Source organism: Ostrea edulis, chromosome 7 (assembly GCF_947568905.1).
Source record: "Ostrea edulis chromosome 7, xbOstEdul1.1, whole genome shotgun sequence".
NCBI classification, from domain to species: domain Eukaryota; kingdom Metazoa; phylum Mollusca; class Bivalvia; order Ostreida; family Ostreidae; genus Ostrea; species Ostrea edulis.
The window spans coordinates 78,041,242-78,055,483 of record NC_079170.1 but is presented as its reverse complement, the minus strand read 5'-3'; the positions used below and the strand labels follow the sequence as shown (position 1 = coordinate 78,055,483).

Sequence of the window (14,242 nt, the reverse complement as noted above, 5' to 3'; positions counted from 1 at the left end):
ACTAGTACTTGTATATTACAGCAGTACTTGTATATTACAGTAGAGTTTGTGTTTTACATTAGTACTTGTATATTACAGCAGTACTTGTATATTACAGAAGTACTTGTATATTACAGTAGTATTTGTATATTACATTAGTACTTGTATATTATAGTAGTACTTGTATATTACAGAAGTACTTGTATACAACAGCAGTACTTTTATATTACATTAGTACTTGTATATTACAGCAGTATTTGTATATTACAGTAGTACTTGTATATTACATTAGTACTTGTATATTACAGCAGTACTTGTATACTACAGCAGTACTGGTATATTACAGCAATACTTGTATATTGCATTAGTACTTGTATAATACATTAGTACTTGTATATTAGAGTAGTACTTGTATATTACATTAGTACTTGTATATTACATTAGTAGTTGTATATTACATTAGTACTTGTATATTACAGCAGTACTTGTATATTAGAGTAGTACTTGTATATTACATTAGTACTTGTATATTACAGCAGTACTTGTATATTACAGCAGTACTTGTATATTACAGCAGTACTTGTATATTACAGTAGTACTTGTATATTACATTAGTACTTGTATATTACATTAGTACTTGTATATTACAGCAGTACTTGTATATTAGAGTAGTAATTGTATATTACATTAGTACTTGTATATTACAGCAGTACTTGTGTATTACAGTAGTACTTGTATATTACATTAGTACTTGTATATTACAGCAGTACTTGTATATTACAGTAGAGTTTGTGTTTTACATTAGTACTTGTATATTACATTAGTACTTGTATATTACAGCAGTACTTGTATATTACAGTAGAGTTTGTGTTTTACATTAGTACTTGTATATTACAGCAGTACTTGTATATTACAGCAGTACTTGTATATTACAGCAGTATTTGTATATTACAGTAGAGTTTGTGTTTTACATTAGTACTTGTGTATTACAGCAGTACTTGTATATTACAGCAGTACTTGTATATTACAGTAGTACTTGTATATTACATTAGTACTTGTATATTACAGTAGTACTTGTATATTACATTAGTACTTGTATATTACAGAAGTACTTGTATATTACAGCAGTACTTGTAAATTACAGCAGTACTTGTATATTACATTAGTACTTGTATATTACAGCAGTACTTGTATATTACAGCAGTACTTGTATATTACAGTAGAGTTTGTGTTTTACATTAGTACTTGTGTATTACAGCAGTACTTGTATATTACAGCAGTACTTGTATATTACAGTAGTACTTGTATATTACATTAGTACTTGTATATTACAGTAGAGTTTGTGTTTTACATTAGTACTTGTATATTACAGAAGTACTTGTATATTACATTAGTACTTGTATATTACATTAGTACTTGTATATTACAGAAGTACTTGTATATTACAGCAGTACTTGTATATTACAGCAGTACTTGTATATTACATTAGTACTTGTATATTACAGCAGTACTTGTATACTACAGCAGTACTTGTATACTACAGCAGTACTTGTATATTACATTAGTACTTGTATATTACAGCAGTACTTGTATATTAGAGTAGTACTTGTATATTACATTAGTACTTGTATATTACAGCAGTACTTGTATATTACAGTAGAGTTTGTGTTTTACATTAGTACTTGTATATTACAGCAGTACTTGTATATTACAGCAGTACTTGTATATTACAGCAGTACTTGTATATTACAGTAGTACTTGTATATTACATTAGTACTTGTATATTACAGCAGTACTTGTATATTACAGCAGTACTTGTATACTACAGTAGAGTTTGTGTTTTACATTAGTACTTGTGTATTACAGCAGTACTTGTATATTACAGCAGTACTTGTATATTACAGTAGTACTTGTATATTACATTAGTACTTGTATATTACAGTAGAGTTTGTGTTTTACATTAGTACTTGTGTATTACAGTAGTACTTGTATATTACATTAGTACTTGTATATTACATTAGTACTTGTATATTACATTAGTACTTGTATATTACAGCAGTACTTGTATACTACAGCAGTACTTGTATACTACAGCAGTACTTGTATATTACATTAGTACTTGTATATTACAGCAGTACTTGTATATTAGAGTAGTACTTGTATATTACATTAGTACTTGTATATTACAGCAGTACTTGTATATTACAGTAGAGTTTGTGTTTTACATTAGTACTTGTATATTACAGCAGTACTTGTATATTACAGCAGTACTTGTATATTACAGCAGTACTTGTATATTACAGTAGTACTTGTATATTACAGTAGTACTTGTATATTACATTAGTACTTGTATATTACAGTAGTACTTGTATATTACATTAGTACTTGTATATTACAGAAGTACTTGTATATTACAGCAGTACTTGTATATTACAGCAGTACTTGTATATTACAGCAGTACTTGTATATTACAGCAGTACTTGTATATTACAGCAGTACTTGTATATTACAGTAGTACTTGTATATTACAGCAGTACTTGTATATTACAGCAGTACTTGTATATTACAGCAGTACTTGTATATTACAGCAGTACTTGTATATTACAGTAGAGTTTGTGTTTTACATTAGTACTTGTGTATTACAGCAGTATTTGTATATTACAGCAGTATTTGTATATTACAGTAGAGTTTGTGTTTTACATTAGTACTTGTGTATTACAGCAGTACTTGTATATTACAGCAGTATTTGTATATTACAGTAGAGTTTGTGTTTTACATTAGTACTTGTATATTACAGCAGTATTTGTATATTACAGTAGAGTTTGTGTTTTACATTAGTACTTGTGTATTACAGCAGTACTTGTATATTACAGCAGTACTTGTATATTACAGCAGTATTTGTATATTACAGTAGAGTTTGTGTTTTACATTAGTACTTGTGTATTACAGCAGTACTTGTATATTACAGCAGTATTTGTATATTACAGTAGAGTTTGTGTTTTACATTAGTACTTGTATATTACAGCAGTACTTGTATATTACAGCAGTATTTGTATATTACAGTAGAGTTTGTGTTTTACATTAGTACTTGTATATTACAGCAGTACTTGTATATTACAGCAGTACTTGTATATTACAGTAGAGTTTGTGTTTTACATTAGTACTTGTATATTACAGCAGTACTTGTATATTACAGCAGTATTTGTATATTACAGCAGTACTTGTATATTACAGCAGTATTTGTATATTACAGCAGTACTTGTATATTACAGCAGTATTTGTATATTACAGTAGAGTTTGTGTTTTACATTAGTACTTGTGTATTACAGCAGTACCTACAGATTGCTATGTTATGATACTTTAGTGTTTGAACCCTTATTTTTTGAACAGTTAAGACTTCTCTTTATTCAACACATAATCAAATACAAAGATTAAATGTCATGCTGATTTAGACATGAAAACTGGAAAAGTGAAAAAAGGCATAATTTTAAGATCCACAACGAAATGTAAGAAAACACTTAACACGGGAGAACTAACAACGGTCACGATTCTTCATGTCAGTCATCACCTCTGACTATCAAATATGAACAATATCTCCCTTAATCAAATAAACAGTCACAAACAGATAACAAACTTCCTTGTACACAGGGAAGATATAAATCCAAGGAAAACATTTTTTGCTAACTACTCAACAGCTGTACATAAAAATCTGTTTGTGTAGGAGTCCACTGTTCACATTAAAGGGGCATGGACACGGTTTAGCTGAAGATTCTATTTTTCCGTTTTTATTGTTTAAAGCGCTTAACTAATGTATTTTTAATGGTCAACCAAAATTTGAATATCAGTTGTTGAGTTAAAAGTGAGATACAGCACTCACAATTATTTGCTAAGTAAACAAGACTTAGTGCAATGTTTTTGTTTACATATAGATTGCTTGATAGAAAATAGCATGTTTAAAACAAAGTAATATGTGCTAAACATTGAAAACTATTGAATTATGTTCAGAATTAACTTGTAAATTGAAAAATCTTAAAATGAACTTTTACTGGTATATCTAGCTTATACATGTATGTAAACAAAAACAGGGTATGAGCCTTGTTTACATAACAAAGAATTGTGAGCTCTGTATCTCCCATGTACCTCGACAACTGACATTCGAAGTTTTGCTGACCATTAGAAATGCCTTATTTAAGCATTTTAAATATTAAAAATGGAAAAATAAAATTTGAAAATTTTCAGCTCAAATCGTGTCCATGCCCCTTTAAGAAATTAAGGGACTTCCCTTTTCTGGGTTAATAGGAGTTAATTCAACTCTTCTCCATCTGTACAGTACATTACAGAAAGCTGTAATACTATAGTTTTCAATAACATGTATCCGTAATATTAGTTTTCTATAACATGTATCCGTAATATTACAGTTTTCTATGACATGTATCCGTAATATTACAGTGTTCTATTACATGTATCCGTAATATTACAGTTATTTTATAACATGTATCCGTAATATTACAGTTTTCTATTACATGTATCCATAATATTACAGTGTTCTATTACATGTATCCGTAATATTACAGTGTTCTATAACATGTATCCGTAATATTACAGTGTTCTATAACATGTATCCGGAATATTAGTTTTTTTATAACATGTATCCGTAATATTAGTTTTCTATAACATGTATCCGTAATATTACAGTGTTCTATAACATGTATCCGTAATATTACAGTGATCTATACTTGCAGGTATTGTATAACACAATACTGGTTGTTTTCACTGCTTTGTGTTTAACTATATTTCTACATAGTTTTAATTCCATTATTTATGTCCATTCTATATAAATGGTATGCCTAAGTTTTATTCACTACAGTTTGAATGTTGTGCTTTTTGTCAACAATAAAATTAGCAAGAATTAAACTGAAGGAAAGATAAAGCTATATACAGCAAACATGTATGTACAAATAGTTGCTAGGCCTTCTCTTTACAATCAGAATTGTGTTGATTTTATAATATCCACTTTGGAGTATTTTCTCTGATCATGCTGATAATCAAACTACTTGCAATCTTATATGCAAATTCAGACACAGAGTTCTACAAGTCCTGAATTCTTGCCATGATCTCTTGTTTCAGAGAAGAGTTACTCCCCTTGCCTTCCAGCTGTGCGCTGACTTCAGCCATCACTTCCTGGTCCCAGGAGAAATTCACAACTGCTGTTGGTGCCAGACCCAACTCCGCTAACGTCAAAGAATGGTCCGTCAGTTTCTGCCCTCCTGCTGAGCTCAATTGAAACGGAATCCAGTCATTCTCTAAATTCTCCCTCACAAAATCAACCAAACAGGAAAATGGCTCATTAGCTTTAAAAGTTCCCTCCAACAGCACATCAGGAAAACGGACTCTGATCAAGACAAATCGGTATTTAGTCAGTTCTCTCCGTTCGTCCCTTTCCCGCATTGCCTTGGTTCGCAGCATCCCTAGCTTCTCTGTGGCTTCTTGTCGGGCTTGTTGTTCTCTCTTCAGTTCTGCAGGAGAAATATTGTAAAACTCATCAGGTATCTTAAAATTAGAAGCTGCGGACGAGGGGTAGTAAACCTTCAGATTTCTCTCAAGCTGTGGTCTAATGGGCTCAGCTGTTTGAAGGATCTCTTTAATGTTTTCTAGGCGACTCGAGTCCTTTGCTATCTCCTGATCAATTACATAAAAGTCAGTCTCCCCATCTTCAAACGGCAGTGAAGTAATGTTAAAACCAACAGCTTGTAGGAATTCATCAGTGCCAGCCAGATCTCTCACTCTCTCCGTAAAGGCCTTGTTTGACAGTCTTATTCTGCGAAATTTTTCCTCCTCTGGGTCACTGATGAGGTTATTCAGGTATTTAGTCAGGGTTTCTACACACACTTTCACTTTCTCTTTGTTCTTGTTTAGAGTTTGAATCATGAGAGCTGAGGCCATCTCGGGTTCTTCTGCTAGCTGAGACAGTAGAAACTCATGAATGTAATTATTCATCTCCTCTTTGGACAAAACTGCAGGCCCTGAAAATAAAAAGTAAACTTATACTAAAATGTAAACTGCAAGTCCTGACAAGATGTGTTTATGAAACACAAATGCCCCCAATAATGACCAATTTCAAAGATGGCCCTGGTCACAAGGACAAATATCTTGGTACCAGTAGAAAGATCTTGTCACAAGTAATGCTCTTGTGCAATATGAAAACTCTAATATTTACCACTAAGAAGTTATGACCAATGTCAATTTTTTTAAAAGTAGGTCAAACTCCAAGGTCTAGGTCACAAGGTCAACAATTTTGGTACGCACAGAAAGGTCACAAGGAATACTCATGTGAAATATCAAAGCTCTAGCACTTACTTTTCAAAAGTTACATGTATTAGCAAGGTTAAAGTTTCAGACAGAATTACAGACAGGAACAAAACAATATGCCCCCCTCCCCCGATCTTCAATCGGCATAAAAATTGGAAAGTGACACCATATTAAAATGTTTCTTTCAAATGTATGCAATATTCTGGTTTCTATGAATTCAAAGAAACTCAAAAGATATCTTGATGAAATTTAAAGATGTTTTTAAATGATTAATTAACTTGTGTCAGTATGCTTTGGAATGTAAATCCTTTTTCTTATCCACTGAGCTAAATTCATTTTCTAAAGTTTTTCTTTTATTACACCGTACAACCCTCTCCATCCTCAAGGTTTCTTGTAGCAGATATAAGATAAAATGAACATTGTTCAATTGTGTATGTACAAATACAATTCCTTCCTAAATATCAGCAACATATTTTTTGTGCATGTTGCATGTTTTAATGATGCAGATAACAATATAATTATCTTGGATAGGATTGCTCATTATTGATGTAAAAAAAATCTACAAATGTCCTCGTTGACTTCCACATTTTGTTGAATGACTTTTTACCTATATCAGGACAGGTGTATAATATACAGGTGAGAATAGGGGCCAAGTCCTTTTTACCTATATCAGGACAGGTGTATAATATACAGATGAGAACAGGGGCCGAGTCCTATTTACCTATATAAGGACAGGTGTATAATATACAGGTCAGAACAGGGGCCGAGTCCTATTTACCTATATCAGGACAGGTGTATAATATACAGGTGAGAACAGGGGCCGAGTCCTTATTACCTATATCAGGACAGGTGTATAATATACAGGTGAGAACAGGGGCCGAGTCCTTTCTACCTATATCAGGACAGGTGTATAATATACAGGTGAGAACAGGGGCCGAGTCCTATTTACCTATATCAGGACAGGTGTATAATATACAGGTGAGAATAGGGGCCAAGTCCTTTTTACCTATATCAGGACAGGTGTATAATATACAGATGAGAACAGGGGCCGAGTCCTTTTTACCTATATCAGGACAGGTGTATAATATACAGGTGAGAACAGGGGCCGAGTCCTATTTACCTATATAAGGACAGTTGTATAATATACAGGTGAGAACAGGGGCCAAGTCCTTATTACCTATATCAGGACAGGTGTATAATATACAGGTGAGAACAGGGGCCGAGTCCTTTCTACCTATATCAGGACAGGTGTATAATATACAGGTGAGAACAGGGGCCGAGTCCTATTTACCTATATTAGGACAGTTGTATAATATACAGGTCAGAACAGGGGCCGAGTCCTATTTACTTATACCAGGACAGGTGTATAATATACAGGTGAGAACAGGGGCAGAGTCCTATTTACCTATATCAGGACAGGTGTATAATATACAGGTGAGAACAGGGGCCGAGTCCTTTTTACCTATATCAGGACAGGTGTATAATATACAGGTGAGAACAGGGGCCGAGTCCTTTTTACCTATATCAGGACAGGTGTATAATATACAGGTGAGAACAGGGGCCGAGTCCTATTTACCTATATCAAGACAGGTGTATAATATACAGGTGAGAACAGGGGCCGAGTCCTATTTACCTATATCAGGACAGGTGTATAATATACAGGTCAGAACAGGGGTCGAGTCCTATTTACCTATATCAGGACAGGTGTATAATATACAGGTGAGAACAGGAGCCGAGTCCTTGACGATGTCCTTGGGCTCCTCCTTGTACTGGCCAGCCAGCTTCATTGCTTGTTCAGTAGCTTTTCTCTCCTCCTCAAGTTCCTTCCTCATACGGGCTTTAGTAATGGAGTTTGGATCTGTCATAAAACATTAGGCAGTTGTGTTAGCTTGTAGATTACATAACACTATTATAAAACAATAGACAGATTAATTAGTTAATAGATTACATAACACTATCATAAAACAATAAACTGATAATTTAGCTTGTAGATTACACAACACTATCATAAAACAATAGACGGATTAATTAGCTTGTAGATTACATAACACTATCATAAAACAATAGACGGATTAATTAGCTTGTAGATTACATAACACTATCATAAAACAATAGACAAATTAATTAGCTTGTAGATTACATAACACTATCTTAAAACAATAGACAGATTAATTAGCTTGTAGATTACATAACACTATCATAAAACAATAGACAGATTAATTAGCTTGTAGATTACATAACACTATCTTAAAACAATAGACGGATTAATTAGTTTGTAGATTACATAACACTATCATAAAACAATAGACAGATTAATTAGCTTGTAGATTACATAACACTATTATAAAACAATAGACAGATTAATTAGATTGTAGATTACATAACACTATTATAAAACAATAGACAGATTAATTAGATTGTAGATTACATAACACTATCATAAAACAATGGTCAAAGTCATATGGAGGTCATGAAGGTACCCGACACATAATCTCATGGTGATACACTCATGTGTCATATATGGTATGCCTATGTCAAAGAACAAAGAAGTTATGGCCCGGACACGAATCCATTGTAAAAAAACCCGTTAATTTTGACCTTGAGGTCAAGGGTCAAGGTCATATAGAGGTCATGAAGGTACTCTACACATCGTCTCATGGTGATCCATCTGTGTGCTAAATATGGCATGCCTATGTCAAAGAACAAAGAAGTTATTGCCCGGACACGAATTTGCACAGAGACAGACAGACAGACAGAGTGATTCCTATATACTCCCCTGAACTTCGTTCGGGGGGTATAACAATAGGCAGATTAATTAGCTTGTAGATTACATAGCACTATGGATTACATAACACTATGGCTTACCAGACACTATGGATTACATGACACTATGGATTACATGACACTATGGATTACATTACATTATGGATTACATTACACTATGGATTACCTTACATTATGGATTACATTACACTATGGATTACCAGACACTATGGATTACCAGACACTATGGATTACATTACATTATGGATTACATTACACTATGGATTACCAGACACTATGGATTACACAACACTATGGATTACATTACACTATGGATTAGCAGACACTATGGATTACACAACACTATGGATTACCTTACAATATGGATTACATGACACTAATGTAACACTAACAGCTTCATTGTTTATTACATAAGTACACTATGGATTACCAGACACTATGGATTACTTAATACTATGGATTACCAGACACTATGAATTACATTACACTATGGATTACATTACATTATGGATTACATTACACTATGGATTACATTACACTATGGATTACCTTACATTATGGATTACATTACACTATGGATTACATGACACTATGGATTGCCAGACACTATGGATTATATTACACTATGGATTTCATGACACTTTGGATTACATTACACTATGGATTACCTTACATCATGGATTACATTACACTATGGATTACCAGACACTATGGATTACCAGACACTATGGATTACATTACACTATGGATTACCAGACACTATGGATTACATGACACTATGGATTACCTTACATTATGGATTATATTACACTATGGATTACATTACACTATGGATTACATTACACTATGGATTACATTACACTATGGATTACCAGACACTATGGATTACATTACACTATGGATTACATTATACTATGGATCACCTAACAATACTGTTAAACAACAGACAACAGTAATTACACTATGGATCAATACTTAGAATGCTGTGTAAAATGTGGTATTCAAATAATTTCTAAATGAATTTCATTTTTTAAGATAAATGAAGGTATGAATTGTAACGTTTCACAACGACAGACGGGCTGATGTGAAGTGTTGCAGTTCATACCCTCACCTATATTCAAAACCGAAATTCATCTTTAACATTTACAGTTTACTTTTATTTCTGTTTGAATTCCCAATCATCATAAAAATAGATGTCCTGTATTTATCAAGATTCATGCACACATGCTCACAACTGCAACACATGAGGAAGTGGTTATCATTACAGTGTGTAAAGATACATAAAGAAGTAAACATTGGAAATGTAAACACAGTCAAACCTCGTTAGCTCGACCTCGATGGGACCAAGAATAAACTTCAAGATATTTGAGAATTTGAGATATTGAGGGCAAGATACTTAAGAATTAAGTGGTTGGGACTTCTGAATCACTTTTGACACATCCATGGTATACTAGATATCAGTGTTCGAGATACCGAAGTTTAACCATATCTGGATATGAACCTGGTTTATTTTGGGCTTTAGTTGTCCTCATTAGGGCTGCCTCTGCGGCTCGTGCGGCCTCCTGGGTCAGACCTGACCGTGGCGTTTGGACTGACTGTGGACGTGAAGAAGATGGAGCAGATCTTGTATCATCCGCTAACCGGTGTCCACCTCCTGCCTTTTTAAACTTGGCATCTAGCTTCTTTTTCTGGAAAAACTTCTTAATGGCCGACATGGTTTGGCTGTGATGTGTTTTTATCTGAAATTCCATTTTTCAGAATCAATTCATGTTCTGAAAACAACTACATATATACAGTGCTCCCTCGATATATTGCCCCCCCCCCCCCCCCCCCCCCCCCCATTATAATGCCACCCCTGCTTACTGTCTGAAAATTCTATAGAACAGATTTCTCCCCTTGCTGCCTCAGGGTTTGAATAAACACTTTACATGAGGATGCATGTATATGAACTTAATATATTTTGACATATGATTTCTTTGCTGTTTTGGAGAATTTTTAAGAAGGTTTATCATATTGCTAATTATTTTTTTTCCCTATAGCATGTACAAAGTCCAACGTAATGCTTAAATTGAAATACTGTTTTGTTATCTACATTTTGATTGGCCAATTATCAGTAGATTTGGTAGAGGATGGTTGATTCAAAATCGGAAAATGAATTTGAAACCAGGAAAACGTATTAGGTGTTGCACTTATTCCCCATGTTATACCACAAATCAGACTTAGTTTTAATATTTCGAAAAGCATACCAAAGAGTATTTTGCACTCTAACCATGTAGGTTGCATGCACAGTCAAATAGTAAACTGATTCATACAGTCTATGCGAAAGTTTTTTGGACCACACAGGACATTCGGTCCTGTGTAATCAATGAACACACAGTACTGAACCAAATTTTGTCAGACCGAAAAACCTAATATAAAAAAGTGAAGCACGTGAAAACGCAGAACCAAGGAAATCTTATTTATCATACTATAGTAATACTATTGATATTTTATCTCTATAGTAGGCCTAACAGCTTTTCTGTTACCGGGGATCACTCCCGCATAATCTTTAGACGGTCCATGCAGTTTTAATCTCATTCATTTACACATTTGGATTTGTGCGATATTTTTTTTACTTATAACAAATATTTAAATGACTCTGCGTCAAAATAGTAAAGCTCAAAACTGGACACTGAGACATCGGACATTCCGGTCCGGTGTAAAAAATGACACATCGGACCTGAGGCACTACACATCAGTCAGGTCCGACGTCTTTCGCATAGACTGTTCATAATCGGTAAACATGGTAAAATTACCATACATGTGACTGAAATAAATTTGATAGAGAAGATGTTAACTGCTCCCTATCATAGGATTTTATTTGTCATAGTAAGAATCATACACATTTCTTTAAGATTTTTTTTTTCATAATTCAAAATCGATTATTTTGCATTAAACAGGTTGGGAACACTTCCACTATAGCGAGATATTCTTGCTAAATCGCGATTATCCCTCTCTAGCGAGAGTAAATATATCCAGTACAACTGAGAAAAACACCCGTGGAGTACATCTCTTCGTGTTTCACGTGAAAAAAAAAGTGCTAAAATGTCTGATACTTCTGCAAATATATTAATCAAAACAAAAACACTTACAATGCATATTGGATTTCAGACTGCTTCCCTCTTACGCAGCAACTTTGATATGCAATTTCTTGATTATGTTGTCAATTTCATAGAAACAATTTGCATCATGTTGAGTATGTGTCGCACTTATTCAGCGCTCTACGGGATTTGCCATTATTTTCAATAAAGATGCCAAAACGCCTGTTTATGGTAATGTTTATTTCTCGCTAAAGAGGGATGGTTGCGTTTTAGCGAGAATATCTCTCTATAGGGGAAGTGTTCCCAACCTGTTAAAGTAAACACCCAACAAAGGAGTGTGTAGTCTTTTAATCCTAATGTTCCAAATCGTCGATTTAGTCTATCAAGTATATTCCCTGAAATAGAAATATAGCTGAGACGAAAAAATATATGAATTTGACCCCCTCCCCCATCAAAACAGAATGAAAACTGAGGACTGAACGTGCAAAGGGCCGCAACCTTTCTCACCCCCCCCCCCCTTCCCCAACATTTTCCAACCCTAAAGGCTACTTACTATGTCGATAAAGATTTTCACAGATGTTTTCTCCGTAACGTAGCCAAGCAACTACAATCAGAATAAGATTGATAAACAGCCAAATCGTTAATAACAACAACAATTTGCTTTGCACATCGTACTGTTCGTAACGTAGGGCGAGAAGTGCGTCGACCAAAGAGTCCCAGATTATTATGCCAGTGTTCGAAAAGTAGTCCGCTGAGCCGGCAGCCTCTCTACTTGTCGTACTTGAAGGGGAGTCGCTGCTCATGGACAATTTTTGACAAAGTATTGCAAAAATATGTTTATCATTCTCTGTCGGGTGATTTTAGGTGTTACAGATATTTGGTAACTCGCACAAAAACCATTTCCGATTGAAACAATTTGTACACTCGTACGATGGCGTATTCGTGCCATTTTATCGTTTGTACGAGTTAGTAAATCTTTTAAAAGTCGTTTCTACACATTTAGTAAATTGTATAAACCTTTTAAAAATTGTTTATAAGATTTGAAAAATCGTTATGTACGATTTAAAACGTCGTTTACAAATACGATTAAAAATAAAATCGTTTGAACGATTTAGTAAATTATCTAAACATTCAAAAAGTCGTTTCGTAGTAAAACACACACAAAGGATTTTAACAAGAGAAAAACAAGCCTTACCATCATCTGAGTATTAGCTAGAAATATTACTAGCTCCAAGAGATATGTCGAAAACTATTCAACAGCAGTAAAAAAAAAAAAACCCACCAAAAAAAACAAAAAACAACAACCAAAAAAAAAAAAAAAAAAAAAAAAAAAAACCAAAAACCCCCCCCCCAAAAAACCAACCAACAAACAAAAAAACAAAAACAACAAAAACAAACAACAACAACAACAAACAACAACAACAAACAAACAACAACAACAATTACGGGCCCATACTCAAAAAGACATTGATGTGTATATGTTATATCAACACAAGATAACGAACAGCTAGTGATTAATTTCATAACTCCTATAAAGAATATAAAATTTAAAGTAGGGCAAACAAGGTGTGATCACCCCCTATATAATGTAAATATCTGACAAAATTAACTGTCCAAAAATATTTGACAAAATTCTTGTCACAAAAAGCACATTCCGAAATAAAGTAATAGATTTCATGAATCACACATTCTGAAAATAGGTCGTTATAGTTAGGTTATGTGCCGACTTGTAAGCCGGAAATTAGATACTTTAGTCTAGATAATTAGATAAATTAGATACTTTAGTCTAGATAATTAGATAAATTAGATACTTTAGTCTAGATAATTAGATAAATTAGATGTTTTTCGGATTTTCGTAACTTTAATATTTCTGTGCATTGTACATCTTATTTACTTTTTATATTTTTGTAGCTTTTCAACAGCCAAGCAAGTAATCAATTACAAGCAATCATACAATCAATCAATCAATCAATCAATAAAGATCATGAAACTGGTTACCTAGCTGTTGTCATGTTGTGGACTAGGACAGCATAGTGAAGAAAAAAAAAAGAGTTTACAACTGCACAGTCATGGCTCAGGATCTGGAGAAG

At 33.6% G+C, this 14,242-nt stretch overlaps 1 protein-coding gene across 1 annotated transcript; it reads right to left on the bottom strand.

Annotated features, from left to right (window-relative positions):
- Window positions 1-3,357: 3,357 nt before the first annotated feature.
- Window positions 3,358-13,397, bottom strand: LOC125656081 (UBX domain-containing protein 6-like). Its single transcript, XM_048886666.2, has 4 exons — window positions 12,706-13,397; window positions 10,574-10,811; window positions 7,979-8,146; window positions 3,358-6,002 (listed from the first exon to the last, which is right to left on the bottom strand). The coding sequence occupies exons 2-4, from the start codon at window positions 10,785-10,787 to the stop codon at window positions 5,068-5,070; spliced, it is 1,317 nt and encodes a 438-aa protein (XP_048742623.2). The 5' UTR covers window positions 10,788-10,811; window positions 12,706-13,397; the 3' UTR covers window positions 3,358-5,067.
- Between the last annotated feature and the right edge of the window lie 845 nt (window positions 13,398-14,242).

Coding starts and splice junctions, on each gene's coding strand:
- LOC125656081 (XM_048886666.2), bottom strand. CDS start 10,787: ATGTCGGCCATTAAGAAGTTTTTCCAGAAAAAGAAGCTAGATGCCAAG. Junction 8,147..10,573: donor TAAAGCCCAAAATAAACCAG/GTTCATATCCAG, acceptor GTTTTATGACAG/ATCCAAACTCCATTACTAAA. Junction 6,003..7,978: donor ATACACCTGTCCTGATATAG/GTAAATAGGACT, acceptor TTTTATTTTCAG/GGCCTGCAGTTTTGTCCAAA.